This window comes from Rhipicephalus microplus, chromosome X (genome assembly GCF_043290135.1).
Source record: "Rhipicephalus microplus isolate Deutch F79 chromosome X, USDA_Rmic, whole genome shotgun sequence".
NCBI classification, from domain to species: Eukaryota; Metazoa; Arthropoda; class Arachnida; order Ixodida; family Ixodidae; genus Rhipicephalus; species Rhipicephalus microplus.
Window position 1 is genome coordinate 183,043,790 of NC_134710.1, and position 27,324 is coordinate 183,071,113.

The 27,324-nt window shown below is 43.6% G+C and overlaps 1 protein-coding gene across 2 annotated transcripts in view; it reads right to left on the bottom strand.

The window, feature by feature from the left end:
- LOC119177243 (nephrin-like) overlaps window positions 1-27,324 on the bottom strand; it is a 710,418-nt gene that overhangs the window by 23,013 nt on the left and 660,081 nt on the right. For both annotated transcript variants that reach the window (XM_075878328.1, XM_075878329.1), the window contains exon 11: window positions 21,755-22,036. In XM_075878328.1, the coding sequence (XP_075734443.1) occupies window positions 21,755-22,036 (282 nt within the window). The remainder of the gene's footprint in view (window positions 1-21,754; window positions 22,037-27,324) is intronic.

Here is a 27,324-nt window from a genome sequence, read left to right on the forward strand (position 1 = left end):
GTATGAATATCTGTGTAGTGAATACCTACTCCACGCAAGGTATATTCTGAGAAAAAAATATTTGAGACTTATCAAGCTGGTAAACTTTATGAGAAAAAATCATAAATTCTACAAAATCGTAATTTTTGATCATATTCAGATGCGATTTACGCCATGTGGTGGCTTAACTAAAAATTACCTTTATACATAAATTGAAAGCAAATGAACACTTATTTTTATATACAATCATTGAATTTTTTGTTTTAAGGAAGAAAATATTTTTTTAGCATTCCCATTGGTGCCTACCTTCCCATTTCGTCATACGACAGCTGCCACCTTGAAATTTCCTATTTTCATCAATGGGAAAGTTCAAAACTTATTTTCTTCCTTAAAACAAAAAAATGTAATGATAACAATTGGCACATGAAAATACCTTTTTTTTCCTTTCGATTTAGGTTTGAAGGTCATATTTATTTGGACCACTCCACAGTGCAAGTCGGGTCTCAATATAAACGAAAATGACGATTCTGCGAAACTCGTAATTTTTTTTGTAATGTTTAGCAGCTTAAGAAGTCTCATAATATTATTTCCTCAAAATATACCTTTTGTGTAGTTAGTATTCATTAGTCAGACATTCTTAACACATGTTGGCTAAGTTCTTCTGGGTGTAGTAGACGAAGAAAGTGCTTAACAGTGCAAATAACAAGAAAGAAAAGATGAGACGAGAACAGAGCCCTGAACAGACAACCAAAGTTTATTGCAAATCAACTGCAATATACAGAAAACAGAATCTGCGCATAACCACGCATTATAAGCTGAATTGCACATACATGCCCCATACGGCCTACCTTATCGACAACCGGTTATATAAGTGGACCCCAGATAACTAACTTCACAGCAGTTAAAAAAATTGAGGGTGCGCTAAGACAGGAAGCGCCAAGTTCTTGAATATAGAAAGCTTCCTTAATCTCGTGCTCGCGCCGATTTTTATATCCCCCGTAATCAAACACTTGTCAAGAATTGGCTGTCAACAAGACTTATTACAATGGTCTACCAAGTGGCTGGGAAGGAAACCTTTTAGAGAGATAGCGTGCTCCCTCAACCGATCATTTATGCATCGCCCTGTTTGGCCGATGTCCACAAGTAAATAATATCTTGCAGAGAATAGCTAAAACACATTCAACATGGTGCATAGCTTGTTTCTTAGTGCATGCTTCTTTCTCAGGTCCTTCGCTGTTGACCCTGCGACATAGGCCAGCGAGCTTGTCGCGTGCGCACAACGCAACTCTTACACCTATTTTTCCAGCGACCTTCTTTAGCCTATGGGAAACTTCGTGTACGTAGGGAATAACAGCCTTGCTAGAATGAGGCTTGTTGAGTTAGCTCTTGCTTAGTGTCTCATCAGGAAATCTTAGTGACGTTAGGAGAGTCTTGGCAATAGAAGTTAGCAGGAGATTAGAAAAGCCTGCTTGTTGAAGGCAGTGAACTTAGAACGAGAAACTGCACTCTATCTGGCGGTGACAAGAGTCAGTTAGAATTGCCTTTAGGCAGGAAAAAGCAATGCTTCGCTTGACTAGCTTAGAATTAGTGCACGTAAAAAGAAGGCTTTTCCTTGAGAAAGGTTCCTATACCGCCAATATACATGGTCAACCAAAAAAGCATGTCCAAGTCAAGGCATCGTAACTTGTCGTCATGAATCGAACTCCGACTTTAATTCCAGTTGCATCACTTCACGCCAAAAAATGTCAAATATCTCACCGGTGCAGATGTGTGCAATGGCTCAAGTTTAGCACCGGTTCTTTGTGACTTTTTACTCGCGCGGTATGAAAGAAGTCTCATGGCTAACTTTGATCACACGAGTACAGTTAAAGTGTTTGACTACGTTGACGACTTTTTAGTGCTTTACCGCATCGATCAATGTGACCCTCGGCGAACCACCGATGAGATATTTGACGTTTTCGGGTGTGAAATGAAGAAACTAGAAATAACGTCGGAGTTTATTTCTGACGACAAGCTACGATGTCTAGAATTAGAAATGCTTTTTTTTTTGTTCATCATGTATGTTGGCGGTACGAGTCATGCTCAAGAAAGAACCTCCTTTTTACGTCCGCCCATTCTAAGCTGGTCAAGTGAAGCATCGCTTTTTCCTGCCTAAAAGTAATTTTAACTGGCTCTTGTCACCGCCAGATAAAGTGCAGTTTCTCGCTCCAAGTTCACTGCCTCCAACAAGGAGGCTTTTTTAATCCCGAGCTAACTTCCATTGCCGAGACTCTCCTAACGTCACTAAGAGTGGTTGATAAGAGACAAAGCAACAGCTAACTCAACAAGCCTCATTCTAGCAGGGCTGTTATTCCCTACATACACGAGGTTTCCCAAAGGCTAAAGAAGGTCACTGGCAAAATAGGTGTAAGAGTTGTGTTCTGCGCACGCGATAAACTCGCTGGGCTATGTCACAGGGTCAACAGCGAAGGACCTAAGAAAGAAGAATGCACTAAGAAACACGCTACGTGCCATCTTGAATGTGTTTTAGCGATTCTCTACAAGATATTTTTTTACTATTGGGCATGGTTACATTGGCCAAACAGGGCGATGCATGAGTGATCGGTTGAGGGGGTACATAACTCTCTAAAAGGTTTCCTTCCCAGCCACTTGGCAGACCATTGTAATAAGTCTTGTTGTCAGCCAATTCTCGACAAGTGTTTGATCATGGGAGATATAAAAATCGGCGCGAGCACGAGATTGGTGAAGCTTTCTATATTCAACAACTTGGTGCTTCCTGTGTTAGCGTACCCTCAATGTTTCTTAACTGCTGTGAAGTTAGTTATCTTGGGTCCATTTACATGACCGGTTGTTGATAAGGTAGGCTGTATGGTGCATGTATGTGCGATTCTGCTTATGGTGAGTGGTTATGCGCAGATACTGTTTTCTATATATTGCAGTTGGTTTGCAATAAGCTTTCATTGTTTTTTCAGGGCTCTGTTCTCGTTTCTTCTTTCCCTTCTTGTCCTTTGCGCTGTTAAGCACTTTCTTTGTCTACCATACAGCACCGACCAGTCGTATCAAGCACATTGTTAGTCTTGGAGGCGTATGTGCCAGTGAAATTGCACTAATATTACTGCGCTTCAAACACTTTACACATCAACTTGTACTTAACATGTAGACAAATTTTGGTATCGAAGCAATGAGCAGTACTTTTAAACTACCTTCCCACAAACCACACTGAAACGACATTCCGGTAAGTTCAGAAGGCAACTACGTGACCGAAAATTTTTTTTCTTTTGAAATTATTTTACTGTTTCACTGTGTTCAATGCAGTCAATCATCACAATTTTTTTAATACATTTGAGATGGTCGCTAAAATAGCTGGGATGTTTGGCGTGGATTGACCCATTAGTGGATCAACCTTTTAAGCTGGCGACATCTAGGCTATCTCCAGTTTTTCATACAACTGTAACATTATGCATTGTACACAGTTTTCTACACGCACTGCTGTTGATCTGATGGCAAACTGATACTTATATTGAAAATATAAATAGGTATATAGGACACATAGCTTGAGATGAAGCCTTTCCCATCAGAGGAATGTTCCTAAAATGTACAAGATATTTGGTGCACCCTATGAGTAGCGTCCATCACTGCTGCGACCCTTTGAGTGAGGTCGTGAGCCCGGAACAGCTGCTTTCAGGTTGTGATGAAGAGTGCACTGCATTGTCAGCACCCAGTCCATCGTAGAAGACGTAGTGTGCTTTCCTTTCAACATTCTGCATGTAAGAGATGCAGAACATTTAACTAAGCATTTAAAAATACTGGGAACAATCAGAACCTCATTATGATGTGTCATATAATAAAAAGCTCCAGCTTCTCCACTTTCAGCTTTACCCCTATTCACTTTTACGTTTACAAGCATCTGTGCATATTAGTGTACGAATGCAAATGCCATGTTTGAGTATGGTTTTTTCACCACCGTGGTGGTGGTGAAAAAGTGCTTCTCTCTTGAATCATGCACCTACCAAGAAGCTTTAAATATACTGGGAAGCTCAAATTTCAGCGTTTATACCAAGTTTTCTTGCTAAGCTAGAATACCCTAACCAATAGCCACTACAATGGTTGATACAAAAAATTATATAAACCCATTCAGACAGAAAAGTAGCAATATTTATCATTTACTTTGAAGGATCGTTGTGTAGACATGTACATATCACAGATGTACTATCTACTGTGTGAAAATAGTGTAAAACATCGAGCAAGCCCCAATATGGAAGGATCAACAGCACTTACAATATGACAACTGCTGCTGGAAAAACAGCACTGTGTATTTGTGGAAGCTCACCTCTAAATTTCTTCTCCAGATACATAAATTTGGTGTACTCGATAATTTCATGTCTTTCACAGGTTGCTTATTGGTCAACAAAATGATTACTTTAGGCCACGAGTAAAACTGACCACTCTCAAGAATAAATAAGACGTGCTAACCCTATTCTTCGAGTGCATGCATAAGCAGCTCATTTGCAGTTGAATTTTTTTAATTCATAAAAACAGCCATGCAACACATAACATATCACAAGTAAATTCAATATATGCTGAATAAGTTCTGAACTGTTGGACCATAAATATGTGTAATTTAAAAAATGCACGCCATATTGGAGAAGTAGCTAACAGGAATATATGCATGGAGGGCTTATTAGTTGGATCAGTGTCCTTACATTCGTACGGATAAAACCTCCACAGACAAAATGCATGAAACAGACAAGAGCTGTTAGGTCTGCCTGCTTTCGTTTACAGCCACCTGTGTCGCCATCCTCATTTTGTTTTTCGCGAGCGTGTTCTTTAGTGGCTAACTATGCCTACACCATTATCATCTGTGCTGTATCAGTCTAACTGAAAGTTTCGTGTGCGTGTTTGTTGGTACACTATGGCTAAGCTTTCATATGTAACCACATCGCAAAACCCTACACCAAAATATACAGAAATATTCTATTCTACAATATTCTATGTGCCGCAGTACAGTGGTGCAAAAATGCAAAAAGATGTGTGCAGTTGAGTGTGGCTATTCAATCCCTTATTAAAGCAGATCAATGTTTCTATATCCTGATTATTTACGATATACTAGTATAAATATAAACAAACCTAGCAAGGCATAAAAAGCGCGAATCACTGCTTAAACAAGGTACATATAAATTCTTTGGTTAGCTGCACGATTTTTAACAAAACACGTCACGCCGCTGCAAAGCGCAGGCATCAAAGAGGTACTGATACAAAGTTTAAGTATTTTTCAATTGTTGCTTTAAATAGCGTATTTAGTCGCATTAAAAACGCACCCCTATCTTCAGTAATTGAAATCTGGATTTTTTTTTTCTCCCGCGTAATAAACGCGCCCCGTTTGTCCACTGCAGTCCCGCTGACAACTGGCGCCTCTTTTACCGTTGATCTGCTTCGTTTTTATTATTAATATTATGCCATTTCTTTCGCCCACCTCGGCTCGCTCAGCCCCCCCCCCCTTCCCCTTGTTTTCTCACCCGCTGCCGAATGCCGTAAGGTTTATCTGCGCGGGGCACATCCCCCCGTTTTCTTTAACCATGCCCCAAAGCGAGGTTCACGAACACTGCGACTGTTGAGACATCGCAGCTGATAAGCACACAGCGAGCGAAGGTCACGAAGCTACCGACGCCATGAGACGGTCGCTTCCTGCAATTACGAGTATCGCGGGCAAATCGGGAGTTGGCAGGCAGGCACGCACTTCTGCACTTCGTTGTTCGCATACACGAAAGCTTACCTTTTAAGCAATAGCACGAAATCCAAAAGCGTTCTCCATGTAGCTCCCAGCGTACAGTCCGTTGATTGCTTGATTAGAAACGCTCTGCTTGCGGCGGGCACAAGCTTCAACGAAAGCCGTTGACAGAGGACACACACTCCGCCGCACCGAAGTTGTTCTGTACTAGCCGACACGCCACAGATTGCAGTGACACGTACTGTATCTACTGTGAGCACAAGTTAAACTGTGCAAGCCGTACAAGAACGCGTCCCTGACAAAGCAAGTGAATAGTAAAATAATAAACCACCGTCAGCCTGCAGCAAACACGCACACGACATGTTACCACCTAATTCAAAGTCTGCCTGTTGACGACGGCGATGCGCAGTTGCCCCGAGACCTCAAAACTGAAACCGAAACCGAAACACATAGCAGTACCGTTTTATGATATAAATTCCAACCTATGCCAAGCCTCCAAGATATAGTGTAATATTTCATGCTTGATAACATATTTAGTCGCTAGCAGAGCTTCAAAGTCCTTTTTTTGCCACTGACCTGTGCAGGTGGCAAATGCGTAGCCTTCGTAATGTACATTTTTTTTTCCCTGGTGAGGCGTTATTGCGGCGTTGTTTCGACATTTCGGAGTCAAAATTTTTTACTTGCGGAACATAGATATAAACAAAAAGTTAGGGAAGGGTGGCAAGGAGGTTGTTCCATATTTGACACATCTCCCACCCTTTTTTATGTTCGTTTGAGGAGATAATTTTTAATTCAAAATGGGGCAATTCTAGAACCGAAACAAGCTCAACTAACGCTGCCTTGACATATACATACTATCAACGTTCTTCTAGAACAGTAATATTTATAAATAATGTTTTAATATTACTGTTTTAGAGGAAACGTGAACGTATGTATGAGCCAAATGAGTGTCATTTGAGCTACTTTCGGGTCAGGATTTGGCCCATTTCGCAAAAAAAAGAAAAAAGAAAGCTTGCGATTCGGATTCGCTTGTATGCAACTACAGGCAAAAATTTACATACAAATTATGCCAGGCCCCATTTTTTCCTCTTTCTGTTCCCTTGCACGCATAAATCCTAGCAACACCCCTGCTGTGCTATTAGCTTCTTTTAAATAACACTCTGCCAATCAGCAAGAACCAGGGCTTTGCTTTTTTTACCGACAAAGTATGAAGAACGCTTGCTTTTATTTCAAGTCTTAAATTTTGTGTGAGCATACCAATGTGCGATTATCAGTGCATTGTAACGCGACAGTAACAACTATCAATTACAATGCTGCAATTAGTCAACTACTCTCCATCTTTGTGGCACGGGTACATTGCGCTAGTGTTGTCTACGATCGTTCACGTGTATATTATACGACGCGCAAGCGTGCATTTTAGTAAATATAAAAAGAGCACTAAGTGCCCACAGAGTGGTGCGACCCATTGGAAGAGTTCACCCGTGCTTAGTGGATGTGCGCCAAGCTTGTCCTGCGGCCTAGCATGCGTGCACAGCAGCTGCATTAGAGTAAGCTTAGCCTGTTAATTGCAAACATGCCTAGTTCCGTGGCAATGCGAATACTACAAACATTCAATTTGAACTGACCCATATTCATATATCTAAATATAACTCACTGAATAAATCAGGGATCTGTGTATTGATGCGAAATACTTCAGTGTGAGGAAATATATGGACCCCCATTGTAAAAAATTGGCCCCGTATCTCCATGTTTCTGCAAATGTCGTCAAAAGACGATAGTCTTGCGTGTGGAGAGAGTGAACAGGACACTTATTTGGTGTTCTGCGCAAGAAAGTCGGTGAGTGGTATTCTGTAGGCACTGCGTTTGAGTGTCTCGAGCGTACAGCTAAGGCGAAAAAGAACATCAAATCATGTCGCACGTGAGACATGAGCGCCATCTGGCAGTCTTCCTAGAAAACAAAGCGTGTGGCTTTAAGACGGGTGTGCGCGCCCCTCTCAGAGGTGATAAGGTGTAGAACGCGAGGCGACAGGTAGATGCCACCACCGTCTCGTCTTAGCAAAGCGCTAGAAACACTCCCCGTTCCGTGCAAGCATTGCATGGTCAGCGCAGCGTGATAAGTGCTACGGCCCTTAATATTACTAATGTATGCTTTTTCTAGTAAAAGACGCACATGCAGAATATATACGTGTTGTTATGGTGCCACAGACATGCGCAATCATGGCTTTTTAATTGACGATTGCGCAAGCATGAACGCTCAATCTTGAGCAACACTGGTGGGCGCTGCGGATGAGGTCGACCATCTCAAGTACCAGATGCCGTATAGAGTGGACAAACCAACAAATGTACAGACAGACAGACAGACAGGCAGGCAGACCAAAATTTTTGCGTTGAAGGTCCCCAAAAAAGATTATCGTCTTTAATAAATCAGGACCTCTGGTACAAAAAACTTAGTGTGATTTCAAATGAGAAAGCGCGCACGATAGCCTGTCGAAAACCGTGCGTAATCGTTTCATGTTATGTTTAAGTGCAACATAATCTCTTTTACTGATGTCTCTGTGAGAATCAGGGAATAATGGACATAAGCGGCAGCAAAATATTTTTAGTAGGAATCCCAAAAAGTTAACCCATGAATTATGTCATTGAACATGTGAGGAATCTTCTGAATATAATAAATTGGGGTGGTTTAATATATATAATACATAGCACGATATATTTTGGCGAATGAATTATGGGAAATGAAAACGAATGCCGCAACATCAATCTTTTCACCAGACTTTTGGCATGCGGTTTGATTGCATCCGTTGAGATGTGATATGTATTGATGCTCTAAACTATATACATATATGATAGGTGTAACGTTCAAGGAAACACCCTTGGGTGTAATTTGCTAACATATACCTCTAATACACCTAAAAATGAGAAATGGGCGTACAAAAGGTGGAATTGCAGAACTTACACCCATGCGGATAAGTTTGGCAGAAATAATAGGTGTAAGACGGGTGATTTATTCAAAAATCCACCCTTAAGGGTGTGAAATGATTTGCAGTGTATACTCGTTAGTCAAAATTTCGTGAAAATTCATCAGCTCACTAATTGGTGGGTGATCTATATGCAGGAGACTTTCGACGCTGGCGATGGCTTCCATGACGGTCTTTCGTACGTGACTATGCCTTTCGATTAGGGCCTCCATAAAGCGGTCCAGTGTCGGGAAACGTAGAAAATCACTGGCCGGCTACGCCACGAGGTGAAGTAAGCATCACCGTGCTATCCGTCACGAAGCATCCCATGATGAAGCTCCGGGCATCGTCTACATGTCACTCTCCACGGTCTGGGTCACGAGCAGCCTTAGGCCTTGCACATGAGATTTACCCACCAGCGGCATCAACAAAAGTCCTGCAGCTGCAGATGTCGTGAAAGTCTGCTCTGTCTCACATCTATAGGCACTTTCTCCCGGGTTTTACGGCACCAAAAAGTTGAGAAAATAATGATCCGCCGTCCCCATGGCGAGGCCCATTGTCGGCCTCTTCTTTATTGCATGCTCTGATTTGATCCTATTCTAATGGTGATAGTGTCCCTCGTTGTCTTCTGCACGATATTCAACATGTCTCTTGCATTATTGTGGCGAATAAATTAAGGAAGTGACGCTATAGCAATGTTAATTTGCCAGTAACACATAGTAGCGATAATATTGCTTAGAGCAATGAATCATTTAAGCCATTGACGCAATGCGTGGTATGCCAAGGGTTAAGCTTGTGCTCGGGCATTATTATTGTACGGATGTTAGTTTTGCAGCTGTTGGATACGAGGGTAGTGATTCATAGAGATGCAAGCTCATGTCTTGTGCACATGCGAACTACATTAGAAACCGATGCAATATTGTTTATTATTTGTCCAAATTCTTTGCATGCAGAATTTTAGTGGCGTATTTTCGTCCACACTACGTAAGATAAGTACAAAGCATTCATGGTTAGGTTTCAGCAGTATAACAAATCTATAACGCTGAAAATGTCTGCAAAAATAACATTGCGCACAATTGCAGCATCTATACTGAACCTTTTAAAATATACCTTGTCATTGTTTACCATGTGGCATGTAGTAACTCACTTTATGGTCATCTTTGACATGGCCGCACCGCAGAAAACTTGGTTATACTAAGCAAGCGCATGTTTAATACAATTTTTTATTTCTCCTAAAATGCTAGCCTTGCTTCGCAAAACATTCGAATATGTTGCCATTGCATTCATCATTTCCCCGCTTGGAAAAACTGTAACTTTTTTTCTGATGACTCGACAAAACCGACCACTTTTGGTGGCCTGCGGATAGATTGACATGAAGTGCAGACACTGTGATTTAAGACATCCCGTGCAGCAATGACTATACGTTACCATGGCGCACGGCTTTTCATTACACTTAGTCCTTTATGAGCAGGCTGGCTACTCAGAAATGACTATGCAGTTTACGCAATCTGTTCTCTGACGTAGACTACCCTAGTAGCTGACGTGAGAAATTGTCGAAAATTGAAAACTACGTCAAAAGAAAGAAAGAATTTCCTTACTAGCTAATGCTGGAATAATGAAAATGACTTCGAAGACAAAGATTCTTGAGCATAGCATCAGGAACACAAGGTCGATCTCAATAAACTTTCCAGCACAGATTGTGAAAAGCAGCCAGAACCTGACGCAGACACACTCGTTAGCCCAGTGTAACAGCCCATGTATAAGGCGCACCAGCTTGCAGAAACTAATCCCTTCACTACTAAAAGCGTCATGCGAAACTCATCAATGTGAAACATTGCTTATTTGTCGACAGCGCTTGGGACTTGCTCTTAAAAAGAATTACGCGACACTAATTGGAACGACCAGCACGATTGCTAACAATGTTCGTGGTACTGAAAAAAAAAAACATCAAGAATTTATTTTTGCTGGGATTTCAATCACCAGACTAACTCCTCCCAACGCTTCCCAACGACTCGATGATGAGCCGAAAAAGTCCAACTCGAACGCTGTTCCCATCGTTCTTCATCCCATAAGACACTCAATCTTCTCTTGGGGTGCTTGAAAGCGACTGGTTAGTGCGACGCCGCTGATTAGGTGGGAGCTGCCATCTCAGCACGTATCTGACATTTACCAAGATTTTTACATCATGGGTCATCTTATTTATATGTTTTTGTTTCCTCCCCCAAACGTAATCAACCAGATGCCCTTCTGGCTAGCGCTCTTGCCACCTTCCTTTATTAAAGACGATAGCCTTTTTTGGGGACCTTCAGCGGAAAAATTTTGATTTCCTTTTCTGTCTGTCTGTCTGTCTGTCTGTAAATTTGTCTTTTTTTCCGATCTCACGATTTCTCAAATGCACTAAACGGCCAACCCCATTCGCAGCGCCCATCAATATTGCTCAAGGTTTAGCGTTCATAGTTGTGCGATTGTAAAATTAAAAAGCAATTATTGCGCATATCTGAGTTGCCATAACAACACTTCGAAGTTTTGTATGTCTGCCTTTATACTAGAAAATGCACACACACAAGTAACTCTAAGGAATGTAGCGTTTATTGCGCTGCGCCGACAGTGCAACGCGATGCTGAAAAAGGTGTTTCCAACACTTTGATACGACGTCACGGTGGTGGCACCTGCCCGTCGTTTTGCGTTCTACACCTTGTCACCTCCGAGAACGACGTGCATCTTTCTCCGCGGCTTGCACGCCTTCGTTTTCGAAGATAACTGCCAGATGGCGCTTCTGTCTAACGTGCCTCGATGCGCTCGTTCACCTCCGCTACACGCTCGAGGCACTCTAACGCATCGCCTCCAGAATACCCTTCACCGATTTGCTTGAGCAGAACATCAAATAAACATTTTGTTCACTCTCTCCAGATGCAAGAATATCGTCGTTCGACTACATTTGCGGTGTAACATGCAGATTTGGAACCAATTTTTTCTTCTAACCACTTCACCACCTGAAGAACTTGCATGTGGACAGATTTTGTCTTTTCTCCTAATCTTTTTCTGGTTGATCGCGCCAACCGTGGTATTGCAGATTACCTCTTCCCGAAGTAGAAGGAAGACGTCCTGCGTTGACAAATGCTGGTGAAAACCAAACATGCCTCAGAGCAACGGTGAAGCAGATCTCCCGTATGATTAATAGAGTCACCTATCACCAAAAAGGTTTCAAGGAAGCTGAGACGCTCCGGCTGGTTCAGGTTTTTGTCCTCAGTCGGCTAACATATAGTCTTACTTCCCAGGAGATCAATAAAGCGATTTAAAGACCCCTAGATGCATTGATACGAACATCGAACAAGGCGGCTCTTGGCCTACCACTTGGAACGTCCACAGAATGTCTCGAATCCCTCGGTATACAGAATCATTATGAGGAGTTACGCACAGCGGTGCTCATTTCTCAACGGGAGGGGCTTAACTTAACCACTACTGGGAGAATGCTACGCCGTGTAGGTTACCGAGCTCGTCCACAGTATGCGGGAGAGGAACTGGAGTCCATGGCTGAACAGCTACGTGAAAAGATTCTAGTATCCCCTATCCCAAAAAACATGAGCTCCTAATATCACAAAGGTTGTAGGAGTGCACGAGCTCGCAAATTACAGCGGCAATTCGGGAACAATCCGGACATGGTGTACACAGATGTCGCCCTATGCGGCACGAACAATTACGCGCTCGCAGTCGTAGGAGTGGCCCCGGGTCAAGGCCTTTTGATTTGCGCCTTGGTACGAGCCGCGTCCGCGAATAACGCTGTGGCTTTAGCTATCGCGCTTGCTATTAAAGCTAAGGATGTTCTGGGACGATCGTCCCTTGATCTCATCGATTCCATGGTCGCTTGCAACTCTTTCTCATGGGCAGACTACCACACAACACCAGTCGCCTATTAGGACCGGACCTAACGCAGGACCATGCTATCATCTGGTGCCCGGGTCACGCAGAACTCGATGAAAATGCGAGAGCGGGCAGCGCAGCCCGTGCTTTAACCAACCGAGTGGCCTCCCACTCCGACGACAGCCCCTTTTTACCGCCAGATATCCTTGAAAACCAACAGCTTGAGCGACGAAGGTTCAGTGTACCACACACAGCTTTACCCGGCCGGAATTCTTACGACTGGCCCCGTATACAAACACACATCCATATTTTTCGTTGAAGCACGTCATTCACTCTGCGATATACAGCGATAGTTGTCCGTGGTGCGGAGGCAGGCCTACTCTCGCCCACATAACGTGAGATTGTCGGAAATGGCCAACCGAAATTAACTCGCCGCGAATAGCCGGCGAAATTTCCGCAAGGGAGCAGTGGGAGACTTTGCTCGCCAGCGAGGATCTGGGAGTGCAACTGGCGCTCTTCGACCAGGCGCAGCGGGCCGCTAAAGCCAGTGGAGCCCTGGAAGAGGGGCCCCACCCACATGCTCCCCGTATCTTTTTTGCTCTTGTTTTTTTAATGAACGTTTGAATATATATTTTCTCGTTTATGTCATCCCACTGTTGTTGGTAGCCAAGTCGATAATAAACCTTCCTAAGCACTTTGCCCTAAATATTTTGCTGTTCCACGCACATGTGCGTCCATATGGGTGCGCTCACACATGTGGGTTCATGTGTGTGTGTGTGCGTTGTGTGTACGTGCACGTGCACACACAACTCACAGACGTATGCGAACGTGCGCAAAAATTATTTGTGCAGTTATAAAATTAAATCGAATTGAATTCAAAGTTTATTTGCCCTGATATAACTTACAGAAGCAGGAGCAGAGACTAAGGCCTGACAAAAGGCCTCTGCTTCTAAATACAATTTGAAACGTAGGCCACTGAACATCTGCATATCTAACAAATATTTTGAGTATATTATTGCACAAAATACAACAAAACCTAGCATATTCCTAATACGCAATGTGAAATAAACACAAAACAAAGTACAGTGGCATTATTCCGAATGAGCAAGTATATCGAATTAGTATCGCCTGTATGCCACTATTTACGTAAACTAAGTACATCGCGTTAGAAGGACGTTTAAAGTAGTAAGAAAAGGCTGAGGCTTTGCGTGGCTGAGGTTTTCATGTCTTTCCTATGCGAACAAAGCCTGTTACACTGAGCGGGCTTTCGAGAGAGGTTGCGCCATTATAATTACTCATGATAGCTACACTGCACATAATCACTGCACATAATATCTGGAAGATGAGTTTACAAGTAGTTTTTAATGTGAACCTCCTAAATGTTCATGTTTCTAATCCGCATGCATCGCAAAAGAAATAGAGCAAAAAGAAGAAGAAAAGAGCGCACCAGCTCCACCTTTGTTTACTTCGATCGCGTCGTCTTTGCGGCGCACACTTGATTAAAAAAAATTCTGAAGAGGTTACCACTTTCTGTGAATGAGAAGACGAGAGCCTATCTTGGACATTTATTGATCTGCTGTTGAACTCCCTGCTGATGTGCTGAACTTTATGTTGAATGGCAACGACGAACAAAGCCTTGTGCATCGATTTGGAATTTCACAACTGGGACTTAACAAAACGCGCTACGATGTGTATCATGCTACTTCCGTGGTCATAAGTTAATTATAAATATGCATGTGAATGTTCATACGCACCACATTTTCGGAGTGGCTAGGGAAGGGGGTGCACTTGTGCTGTGAATGATGTTGTCATTGTGGCGTAGTTTGAAATGGATGGTAAATATATGCGCGGTGAGGATTGAAGTGTGTAGTGCGAGAGCTGAATTTTATAGAGTGCAAATAAAGTATGCAATTAAACAGTACGGTTGGTGCAGTCTAGGTTCATTAGAATTTAATAAAGATAATCTGGTTTCAGAGCTTACCTTCGCATTAAAAAAACCGTGATCTTGTTAGAGCATTGCTTCGAAACTACTCTGGCCGAATGAAAGGTAAACAACACTTAAAAGCTCTAATATCTGCGTGTTTACGTCCAAAAACGACGTAGTGGAAGGGTGAAGAAGTTTTGAACATGTGGTGTTTTTAACGTGCATCGCATTCAAAAGTTTTACACAACGTCATCATAGGAGTACATAAAAGTCAGCAGAATATACAGCAGAATATACACAACCGTCATCGACAAGTTCTTCTGGAGCGAACCAGAAAGTTTACCATGTTTCTATATAAACAATCAGCATACCGTTCAACAGCAGATCAAGAGAAGTACCAGGTACGTTTTCTCCTTCACAATATTGAAAATTCCTAAGCATTCCGCAAGAGTGCCTCAAACCTTACTTTTGTTCACATTACTCTTTCTCATTAGTGGACAGGCTACGCCAAGAACCGGTAAAGCATAATCACTGTCTGGAAATTTGACCTGCATACAATTGTATTGTAAGGAGGTTTTGCGCAGGCGTGCCCTGAGGTACAATATACACAATATCAATTCGTAAGTAGTCTATTCCATTGGTCAGCTTGTTTAGTTATAACATATCCAACATCAAGTTGGCTAGTAGTTGGGAAGTTGCCCGTGAGAACAGTTGCAAAGGAATGCGAGAGGAAGAAAGCAGCCTTGATAAGATAAAAATATTTTAACTAACCAAATGAGACCGTCACAAGTTCTGTTAATTAGAGAGACGATCGCCGGGCTAATTCCAAGGGCCGAAGTATCGGCCCCCCCGAACTGCAACATGAAAGCGCAGACAATTTAGAAGTGGTTCTATTTGATGCACCGGCGGATGCTGGCTGTGGCCAAAAGAACCAGTCAGAGCCGAGAGTTGATAAACAAAACAAAATTATACTTTCAAATATGGCAGATCAAACAATACATAAATATGCACACTCGACAATAGGTGAATACAATATGTCAATGATAAAACAACGTACTACACAGTACAATCAGCTACACTCGAAACAACGGACACAAACAACAATGCGCGCTACATTGCAATAACATGGATCGAACAGCCAAGACACCCAAAGACTAAAGAGTTCGAAAACTCATTCAGTCCAAAGTCCTTGGAACAAAGCCTGAATGATACTCTTCCAAGAATCGCTCACTCAAAGTCCAGTGCTGTTGTTGATCCGCTGCCCCGAAGTTTCTCTTCCAGGAAACCTCGCGTCTTCGGTTGGCCGCTCACCAAGCACCAAACTTCTTTTCCGGTATCACGTCAGCTACCCACGCGTTGCGATTTCAGGACGCGTCTTCGCTCTCAGGTGGTAGACTCACACTATTCTTCTGCTGGTAGCATCAGCCTTCCCCCTTCCGAAAGAAATACTTTTCATTACCTGCTTTCTCACTGGGGACAGAAGCCTTCGCCGACACGGCGAAACGACCTTACGCACCTCTTGCCTACGCACACGGGCGCAAATTTCTTCTTCTCCTGATCTCCCTTGTCCACTGCTCGCTTAATTACCTTTCGTCCCAGATTCCAAAAAATTCTAATCGTTTCGTCGGCGCGATGCACAACTAAGGCTGGGGAAAGGGTGAAACGTTTCGAGAGCCATCTGCGACACGTGACGCAACACTTCATCATCACGCCTATTTCCTTCGAGATCTTTCCAGGGCTTGCTCGGCGGCTGATATGAGGAGATTGGTCGGTGAAACTACGCTTCCGAGGGAGAGAGGTGGAGCGCCGGGGCAGTCTTTGGATGCATGTTTTTTTCTTTATCGTTGACCGTGAGGCACCCCTCCAGCGCCTGGCACCGTTACCACCACCAGAACTCAGTGGTGCGCTTCCTTTCTGAGCCCTCATTTGTGACCCTGCCCCCCCCCCCCCACCAATTTAGAAATATTATCACACAATATTCAAAACCACACAAATGGGCGCGAACAGTCTCCACACAACAACAGTCGGTAACACAGTCTATCGCTCATGGCGGGTCACATTCACAGCAGAATACTCGATACACTGTACATTGTAATTCATTTTCACAACACATAAAGTATACCCACAGGTACCTGAGTACAACCCTCCATCGCACATTTCAAACAATAAAAAACGTACAAGGGTCTGCCTATACATCACGTCACCGAAATAAACACTTTGACACTTGTGACTCAGGATAACAACAATATTAACACAACATATTGCACTCAGCACTGCCAAACACATTCCGATTCGACCTCAGCACCTATCCTTTGTACTTCGAGCGGCACTTGCACCCTTTCCTGTGGTGCTCGCTCGATCTCTTGTTATTTTTTTCTGTTTTGTTCCTGTGAGCCCTTCCAATCTACGGTATCTGAGGCGGCTTTTCAGCCATCGTTGACACTTTCGACGTCGTTAACGGGTCATAAGGTTCAACCGATCTTGTCTGGTTATTCACCAGCTTGTTCACGTCGCGACATGGGGCCTGGCTGGCCAACTCCGTCACCTTTGCATGGTTGGTCAGTTGAGGTGGTTCTGCTGCAAGACCAGCTGCACGGCACGTTTTCTCATTCAACACGATCATCTCTCAATTCACCGTCTTTTGCACTCGGGCTTCACCTTTACCTCGGGTGACATCCACCGTGGGATGCTCCTCCACTCAATCTCGCTGTCCCTGTGCCCGCGAGGGCTCTCCATCTTCGGGTCTTTCCCCAAACGTTCGGGATCGCTTGGCCCTCGCGCTCCGTCAATATTTCTGATGATGAGGTCGTACAGAGGGGTCGTCATGCACAGGGCAGTAACCTTTCCATTGAAGCACGGAGTTTCAACCTCAATATCCGCTTAAGGAAGCATCCGAGTCGTGCTGTCAATTAGGCAAACCAGTTTCGTTTTGCCTGTTCACTCACTTTTCCGTACCGAATTTCTCCTCACGATAACAGTGGAGCTACCGATATATTTTAACACCGTGACCTTCTTGCCCGCAACTTTTCCAGGCAGCGTTGGCATTCCCTTCGTAACACCGGTCGGCCGTTTTGTCATTACAGCACTCACAACAGGAAGTTTCTTCCCATTTTTCAACCCTACGAATCCGTTAATAACGTCATCATCGCCTTCTGGTGCCACCTGCACACAGGCTACTTGGTGCGTTTTACTCGCTTCGCTACGACATGCGCCTGCCTTGTCTTGCCACATTTGAAACATTTTACAACAGTAGGGCTCGTAAAGTTATTTCGACAGCTGTTACCGTGATGACCCACCCAGTTACACAGAAAACATCATGGAACACTCTCCGGTGCACGCTTCTTTTTTTCGGGCGCATTTCTTCAACTCTTCGGGACGCTCCTTTACCTTGTCCAAATTTGTGCCACCTTGCGCTTCCAAGAATTGATCAGCCAATTCAAGCATGCCCTCAAGTGACTTAGCTCTCCTCTTTTTCAAGTACAGCGACAGGCTTGGATGTCAACTGGTAAGAAATTGCTCTCTAATAAGGAGCTCTCTAAGCTCACTGTACTCCTGTGCTGTCTCTGAAAGTTCGATCCACCTGTCGAAATTATGGCTAAGTCAGGCGGCGTACTGTGTAGCCGTCTCACCATCAGCTGGCTTCCCTGTCCGAAATCTGTTGCGGAAACCTGTGACAGTAAATCGAAATCACTTCCGTAAAGCAGCTTTCGCCTTTGTATAGTTGGCTGCATCGATTGGAGTAAGCCTACTGTACACACTGAGCGCTTCACCACTCAAAAAAGTACTCAAAGCAGTTGCCCATTGATGTTCCGGCCAATTCTGGCTCCTTGCAATTGTCTCAAACTTGTGAAGGTACGCGTTGAGGTCATCCTTCATTTTGTCAAACGCTACGAGCAGCTTATTTGGATTCAAGCGGAAGCCATGATCTTCCCGTTCGCTGCTTTCGACTCTAGGTTAGACGGCAGTATTGTTTCGCTGTTGCAAGCGGAGCCGCTCGAGTTCTATCTCGTGCTGCTGCTGCCGTTTCCTTTCAGCCATCTCAGCTTCTCTTTCTTTTTTTGCTCTCTCAGCTGCTAGCTTTTCTCTCTCCAGCTCAGCTGCTTTTTCTTCCTTGGCCCTCTCTATTTCTTCTTTTTCCATCTGGCTGACCAACTTCCGTACTTCGGCGCCAGGAAGACCCATCTTCTCGCCAAGGACTACTAAATTCTCGAGATTCATGGTGTCTCGCAAATAAAATCTTGCCCCGTGCACAAATTATCTGCCTAAAGCAGTCTCAAAAGCGTTCCGATAGCGCTATCAACAAATCGATGTTCTTTCTCAGTATTTTGGACCCACTGTGCACCAAAAAGGTCCCGTCACGGACGCCAGAATAATAATTGTCACGAATATCGTTAATTAAGGAGGCGATCGCCGGACTAATTCTAAGGGCCGAAGTATCGGCCCCCCTGAACTGCACCACGAAAGCGCGAACAATTTAGAAGTGGTCTCATTTGGCGCGCCAGTGGAAGCCGGCTGTGGCCCAAAGAACAAGTCAGAGCCGAAAGTTGATAAACAAAACAAAATTATATTCTCAAATATGGCAGATCAAATGATACATAAATATGCACACTCAACAATAGTTGAATACGATATGTCACCACACAAACAACGTACTACACAGTACATTGAGCTACACTTGAAACAACGGACACGAACAACAATACGCGCTACAATGAAATCACATGCATCGAACAGCCAAGACACCAAACGACTAAAGATTTCGAAAACTTATTGAGCTTAAAGTCCTTGGAACAAAGTCTGAATGATACTCTTCCAAGAATCACTCACTCAAAGTCCAGCTCTGTGTCGATCCGCTGACCCCGAGGTTTCTCCTCCAGGAAACCTCGCGTCTTCCATTGGCCGCTCTCCAAGCACCAAACTTCGCCGGTAACACGTCAGCTTCCCACGCGTTGCGCTTGCAGGACATGACTTTGCTCTCAGGCGGTAGAGTCACAGTATTCTTCTGCTGGTAGCACCAGCCTTCCCACTTCAGGCGGAAATCCTATTCATTACCTGCTTTGTCACTGAGGACAGAAGCCTTCGCCGACACAGTGGAATGACCCCACGCACACTTGCCCAAAACTTTCATATCCTGCCTACGCACACGGGCGCAAACTTTCTCCTACTCCCTTGTCCGCGGCTTGCTTAAATTACTTTCGCACTAGATTCCAGAAAATTCTAGTCGTTTCTTCGGCGCGATGCATAGGCAAGGCTGGGGAAAGGGCGAGACGTTTCGAGAGCCGTCTGCGACACGTGACGCAATACTGCATCACCACGCCCCTTTCCTTCGAGATCTTTCCAGGGCTTGCTCGGCGGCCGATGTGAGGAGGTTGGTCGGCGAAACAACGCTTCCCAGGGAGAGAGGCGGCACGTCGGGGAGTCTTTGGAAGCTTGTTATCTTCTTTGTCGTTGACCTTGAGCTTCCCCTCCAGCGCACGGCACCGCGTCACCACCGCCAGAACTAGGTGCCGCGCTCTCTTTCTGAGCGCTCGTTTGGGACAAAGACTGCACGTGGCAGTAGAAAGGATTCATGCATCAGACCTGTTTAGTATTAGTTTGTGTGCTCGTGTGCGTTTGTGTGCGTGTGTGATTCCGTTACTGTGCGTGTACAGGCAGAAAAAAAATGAGCCCAGCTATAAGTCAAGTAATACCTTTCTTGATCCGCCGAAAAGTAACACATAATTTGAATAGCGATAACACACAGTATTGCGAGTAGCAGCATGCACATACGGCTCTCGGGCTGCATAAAGAGGAAGAACCAACCTCAGAAGTAATCGAGTTCGCATTCACAGCTAGTTTATATTCGCAGGTTACTCATTAATCGAAATCTACCGTCACCCACATTTCTAGGAAAAAACGATAATTCCATTTGAATACTGTATCGGGAATCACACCTTGTTGACAATTAATTTGTTTAAGTACCTAGCTCTCACAATAACGCATAACCTAAAGTGGCACACACATATTGATTATGTTTGCTCTAGGGCCTCACAAAAATTTACATATTAAGAAAAAAAACTGCAGGGTGCTAGTATGGACGTAAAACTTCTTGCTTTTAAAACTTTCATACGGCCGATACTGGAATATGCCAGTATTGTCTGGAGTCCCCACCAAAAAGTGCTTGTAAATAAACATGAACACATACAAAGGCTTGCAGCTCGCTTTATATGCTCGAGATATAAGCAGAACGACTCAGTCACAGAAATGCTACAAATATGTGATCTGGAGACGCTCCACAAGCGCAGACGCAAAAATAGATTAAAGTTTCTTTCTCAATTATTAGAAGGTGAGTTCAAAATTAACAGAAATGACTACATAGAACAATCTGGGAAACGAAGCGAGAGGGCAAACCATACACGAGTACTGCACCCTTATTTTGCACGAACGAAGGCGTACCGTCATACTTTTTTCCCCGATGTCATTGAAGATTGGAATGGGTTACCGAGTACCATAGTCAATTCGGGTGATCTTAATGAATTTGTGCATTTACTTGATTTACACTTATGTGATTTATTGTATATATTATTGCGATTGTTATTTGTTGCATTGCGAATCAGGGTGTGTGTTTTTCGTTTGAAATGAAGACCTTTCACGGATTTGTATATATGTATACCTGGTTTATCATTGGGAGATGTATAGTTATATCCCCAATTTGTTTGTACAGTGTGTTGTACCTTTCCTGTAATGACTCTTAATAGAGGGTTGACAGTATTTAAAAATAAAAAATAAAAAAATAAGAGCACTTTTGCTCCCATTTCAAGTAATTCAAGCGGGGAGAAGGTAGGTTTGGAGGAGTAGAGGAGGTAGGCGCATTACCAAGGTTTAAACGCAACCCCCGTGGCTCCGTCACCAGTAATACCTACCTACCTACCTACGTACCTACCTACCTGCATACATACATACATACATACATACATACATACATACATACATACATACATACATACATACATACATACATACATACATACATACATACATACATACATACATACATACATACATACATACATACATACATACATACATTCATACATACAGCTCAGATAGGTGGCGGACCTCCATCAGGCAAAGTTGAACCCCAGCCCCCTCTCTTGAGAAAGGGAGATGATGCTGGACGAATCACTGAATCAGGTAATCTATGCAAACTTCTATGGAGAGAAAATTTGTTGAAAAAAACAATTAAAATTCAGAAACAACAAGGTATATTACAACGAAGCAAGGACAAATGTTAACACCCATCGCATTGCCGTTGTTGTCTCTCACCTCTTCCAGTGCTGCCAGGAGCTACCGATGCCTCAGGCAGAGTTTGAGCCCTGAGTGCGGCGAGCTGGCTGCGCCCTCTGGAGCTATCGGCGAACACCAGCAGCTCGAGTGGTGAGTCTGGTGCCAGGCCGCGCAGCCAGAGGGAGCGCCGACCGGACTGAGTTCTGCTCCAGGCGGCACTGCTGCTTGCGCGGCTCGTGTTGGTACCTCCTGCGGTTCCCGACAGCGGGCGGCGCAGTTCCAGGGTTAGCTTCGGTTCCTCTTCACTTGCATCTCCGTCCACTGGTGAGGAGGAGAAAAAGGACACTAATTAGGAGGTCCGTCCACGCACATGACACGCGTTACGAACCGCTCTGTGCTCCCTACTAGGCTGCAGAAATTAGGTGCTTTCTTCTTCTAACCAACACCACCCCTAAAACGCGTGCCGACTGAGACTGAAGAAAGGACTCACCGTCACGGCTATCTAAAGCACATCAGGATTGGAAAGCTTCCCAAACAATGCATTTACGCTTCGCTCGACAAGTGCTTCTCTGACGCACCTGTCATTAGGACTGCTAAGGCTTTGTCTAAGCGGCTTAGGGATAGGTACGAGCGCTGTCTCGATTGGTCAATGTAAAATTCGTCTGATTTAAGACCTTGGGCTGCAGCCACACTCTGCTATCACTGCTCTGAGTAAGGGGAAGTGTGCTCTTTGTTTCTTGCAGTATTTAAAGCCACAGGGGCGTTTTTCCTTATGTATGCATATTCATGAGACATGGTTCAAGTGCAGCAATGCATAATATACACGAAGAATCTTCACGGTGTGTGTGTGCTATGTGCTCTGCAACTTCAGCGTAAATAGAAACAAACTCACTGGCACACTCTGTTATCCTAGGCGTTCAACGAAACGAAAGCATGAAATCCTAAAGAAACCCGAATAACGAACTTCATTGCCGCTTTCAGAGAACACAAACGGCGACTGCACTTAAAGATTGCTACAGAATGTGTTTCTCAAAAATAGTACACTCTGGTATTGCTAAAATATTGTTGTTATCTTGGTGCATTGAGAAATAAGCGAACGTGCACGCAGTGAAATAGACGGTATTAACTGAAATTTTCCACGTGTCAAAGCCATATGTCAAGGGGCAGTTGACAAGCACTATGTGCCAGGAGCTAAAGCTAGAATGCAGCAGGAGGTAACGTTGAATGTGTGACTAATATATGTGGCAAGTGAATTGCCGCAAAAGTAACTAACTTGATGGATTTGACTTCCCAAACAGCCGATGTTCATCCCTCCCATGACGAGATTTCTTATAATGTTGAATTAGCGCAGCTATGCATTGTTCACCAAAATCTAGGATTCCCCATATAACAAAAGGCAGACGCTGGCTCTTAATTTAGTCTTTATTGAATAATAACGATGTATAATATCAAAAAGTTACATTCTTACAGTACTTGACGTGTGTCAATTGAGAGATCGGGGTGAAATGCGAGGTATTTTAGAACTTAAAAGAATCCGCACTTACGTTCTGAAAGACACATCAAATAACGCCAATATCGAAGTTTATTGCCGCAAGAATTGATTGCCGCGAAACTTTTTCGAGTCTGTTAAGAGCGAGAAAAGTTCCGAGAATTGGTCAACCGCTATAAACGCTTTTTGTCTTTTCTTTTCCCGATGAGTTCACTTGTGCTCGGCTACAGAGACAACAAGAAGACAAGAAGTCCACGTGATTCATGGCCATGAGTGCGTGATGAAGCCAGTTTTCTCTGTCCTGTTGTGATTCCTGAGTGCGCTATAGTATGCCTAAGTGCGCCGTGTTGGCTGATATTTGAGTACGGTGCCTGACGCCGTGGCAAGAAGCGCGTCTGATTACCAACTGACTCACCAACTTCTCTAATGCTGGCGAATAGCATTTCAACCCTGGAAGATAGACGAAAAATTGATAGGCTGAAACTGCTGTTTGCTCTTTATACTTGTTCTACAAAGGTAAATGCATCGGTATACATTCAGCCATTTCAATCGCACCCCACGAGACATCGGCACGCGCACAATTTGCTTCCTTATCGAGCCCACACAAACATGTTCAAGAATTCGTTTTTTCCACGTACAGTATCGGAATGGAATTCACTGCCTGAAGTGGTCTTCACATCTCAGTCTATTTGCCATTTTGAGCGTGCCATATTGTCTGTACTGTAGTCTGTACTCGACTTGCTTTACTGTTTATCGAAATTGTGAATGTATAATAGGGAGATAGACCCATCTCCGTTGTTCTGAAGGTCGTATTAACCTGTGTTTAAGCTCATCTATATATCTCTGTATAATGTACTTATCTTCTTGTATTTTGTGCACATCATCTATCACGCTTGCGTGTGTTTTCCACTTAATTTTTGTGCCTCTCCTGCTTGGTCTTTTCAAGACCGCAGTATGTTGTACGTAAAATAAATAAAAAACTCACGCTATTTCCAAGGGCTTCAAGCCAATAGCAGACTATTTGTTGTTTGATGCCAAACAGAAGGCACCGGCAGCTCGAAAGAGGGATAGTATTGACACGCCTCTGTATGAAAAGAGAGCGCCTGAAAACATAACAACTTCATATTCCACTTCTAAACTCTTCTGGCCACACACGACCCCAAAATGTGGCTGAGCTGTTTATAGGTACTGTCAGCTTCTTTCAGGATGTGTACTCTCACGAAGCCCGAGGCGTGCTTTGTCACACATTTTAATATAGCTATGGCTCCATGTTTTTGTATCAATCCGAAGAAATATTATAAACACAAGCCGGTAAAATTTTTTCACAACTCGGATCTATCCAATGAACACCCATTTAAACGTCCAATATGAACCTGTTCTGTTTTTTTTATTAAAAGAGCATGCTCTAAGCTTCTGTGGGCCAGCTCAGCAAATACGAAATTTGCCGCACATCAACATAATCTAATGTTAATGAGATCCAGCAGGCAATAATACGAACTAAAGTATAGCGGATACGTGTTATTAGAAGTAACTGCAATGTAAATAGCAAGAAAAAAAAGTTGACGAAACGATAACTTACCGGTGGCTGGGACCAAACGTGCGGCCTTCGAATAGCACATCCGATGCGCTACCATTTGGTCTACCTGTCTACTTGGGGTTTAACGGTAGCCAAGGGTAGCTACGACGGTGAGCGTTTTACACTCACCGTCATGGCTACTGGCGACACTAACTGCCGCTTCCACGTTTAAGGGCGCATTTGTACCCCATAAAGTGAACTGGGGAATACTCGCTGGGATAGCTCAGTAGGGAAAGCATCGGATGCGTTATTTGAAGATCGTTGCAGGCTCAGTCCCTGCGCATGGCAAGGTAATTCTTGTCTACTGCTCTTTCTTCATGTCTACTATAGAATTACTTCTAACAACACCCCCCTTACTTTTCTTGGTATTAATGTCTATTAGTTCTCATTAACATTGTATCTTATGAAAAAAAAAACGAGCCCTTCAATTGTCTACTTTTTTCTTCATCTAGAGCTAAGGTCTCATTCTGTCAGACTTGATACTTTCACGGAGTATGCGACAGATTACTGGTCAGCTGCCAGCTCCTAATAACATCACGTGCTACGTGACGCTAACACAAAAAATAAGATTGTTCACACTACTACAAATTATTTCTTCTCTCTCTCTCTCTCTCTCTCTCTCTCTATATATATATATATATATATATATATATATATATATATATATATATATATATATATATATATATATATATATATATATATATTTATATATATATATATATATATATATATATATATATATATATATATGCTTTACTTAGTAGTACACTGAACCATAATTGACGCCCTCGAGTCGGTTTGTTTGGGTGGCTGAGTGTACCACTGGGTCTGATGCTGCCTTCATATGAGATCATTGTTTGTGGAAACTCATGATGGGCCGACATGCGAGCATTTCATACACCAAGCTCGAGGTGGAGTATTCAGGTCCACACTATTAGATATTGCTATGATCAGCCTCGGGAAGGTACAAAAAAATATGTGCAGATATTTATCTATGCAGCAAATATTGGTGTTCGGGCATCATATGTAACATGTCTGCAGGTACGTGCAAGACTTCAGAAAGAAATGAACTCTATTTTGTCGTACCTTAGAGAAAAAAGCCTCAAAAATTCTCCAAAGAGATTGGTGCTGGTTGCGTTCTCGTGGAAGACAATGATTTCACATCCCATCTTTATCAGTTGACAAATTGTCTACTACACCCGAACAAACAGGCCCTTGGGTGTCACCACTGATCGAAATCTCTGCCGAAGTCCCCATGTGGCCACTCTAAAAAAACGCCTAACAGTCATCTCCCAAGTTTTCATCTTCCTCATAGGAGAAAAGTGGCGCACGTCACTGCATGCAATGTTGTAGCTATACAGGACGCTGTTCCTGGGGTAATTACGGTACAGCTTGCTGGTTTTGACGAACGCCTGCAAAAGTAGTATACGAAAAATTGAAAATGCCAAGAGCCCGAAACTCAGAGTTTGTCTTGGACTACAACGCTGCACATTCACAGCGGAGACCATCGCAGTCACCAAAGACCGTCCAGCCACAGTGAACATTACTCTAGAGGTGCTTCGAGCACACATTAGCTACCTCGTTCGGTCCCCTGCCCAACACCTCGCACCGCTTCCAGAAGACCGACAGAGTGCCTTCTTCTGTAAGAGAATATTGAGTTACCGTTAGCGCTTTCCAGCAGGCCACACAATTAAGAAACGTATCCTGACACCCCCTTGGTGTTTCAATCGTCCAAACCTAGATTTCACAGTGCCAGGCATTCGCAAGAAGGCGGATCTCTTGACACCAGCTTTGAAGCAACTGACTCTACTTATGTTGGACGAAATATACTAGCACTACGTTAAACTTTATACGGGTGGTTCGACAAATGTTAGGGTATCTGCAGGAGCTGTGATCTTCTCAGCAACAGCCAAAACCATCCAATTTCGAACGTCTTACAAAACAACATCGATAGCCGCAGAGCTTGCCACACTCCACAGGAATGATAAAGAAGCTTCTCTCAAAAGGTAGTATATTTACTGATGCGAAACCAGCTCTGTATTGTATTCGAACTGAAATACGTCGTGGACCTCATGACCAATTTCTGCTGGAAACGAGGCATTTGTATCAACATTTAATACAGAGAGGACATGATGTAACTTTGCAATGGTTACCAGGCCACTGCGGAATCATCGATAACGAGCATGCCGATGATGCAGTAAAGAACGTTCACGAAAATGGCGAGATGGATCCCAATCTGCAGTAACGAAGCAGCGCAGCAGCAAGGACTACTACGCTCACGCACCATGTCACCAGGTTTCTGTGGAACACTTCCTGTTTCCTCCACACCCGTCATCACCGCCTAGATCCATGCCTATGACTTACCGTTTTATCTGTTTTATATCCACATATGAGACAGCCATTCTTTGCCACATGTGGCTTGGGGTGTCTTATACGAGCACCTTTGCTTGCCGCATCGGCTGGGCAGACAGTGCTACGTGTGACCATTCCGCGCTGACGAAACCATTGAACATATTTTGTGTCAGTGCCCTCAGTTCAGCT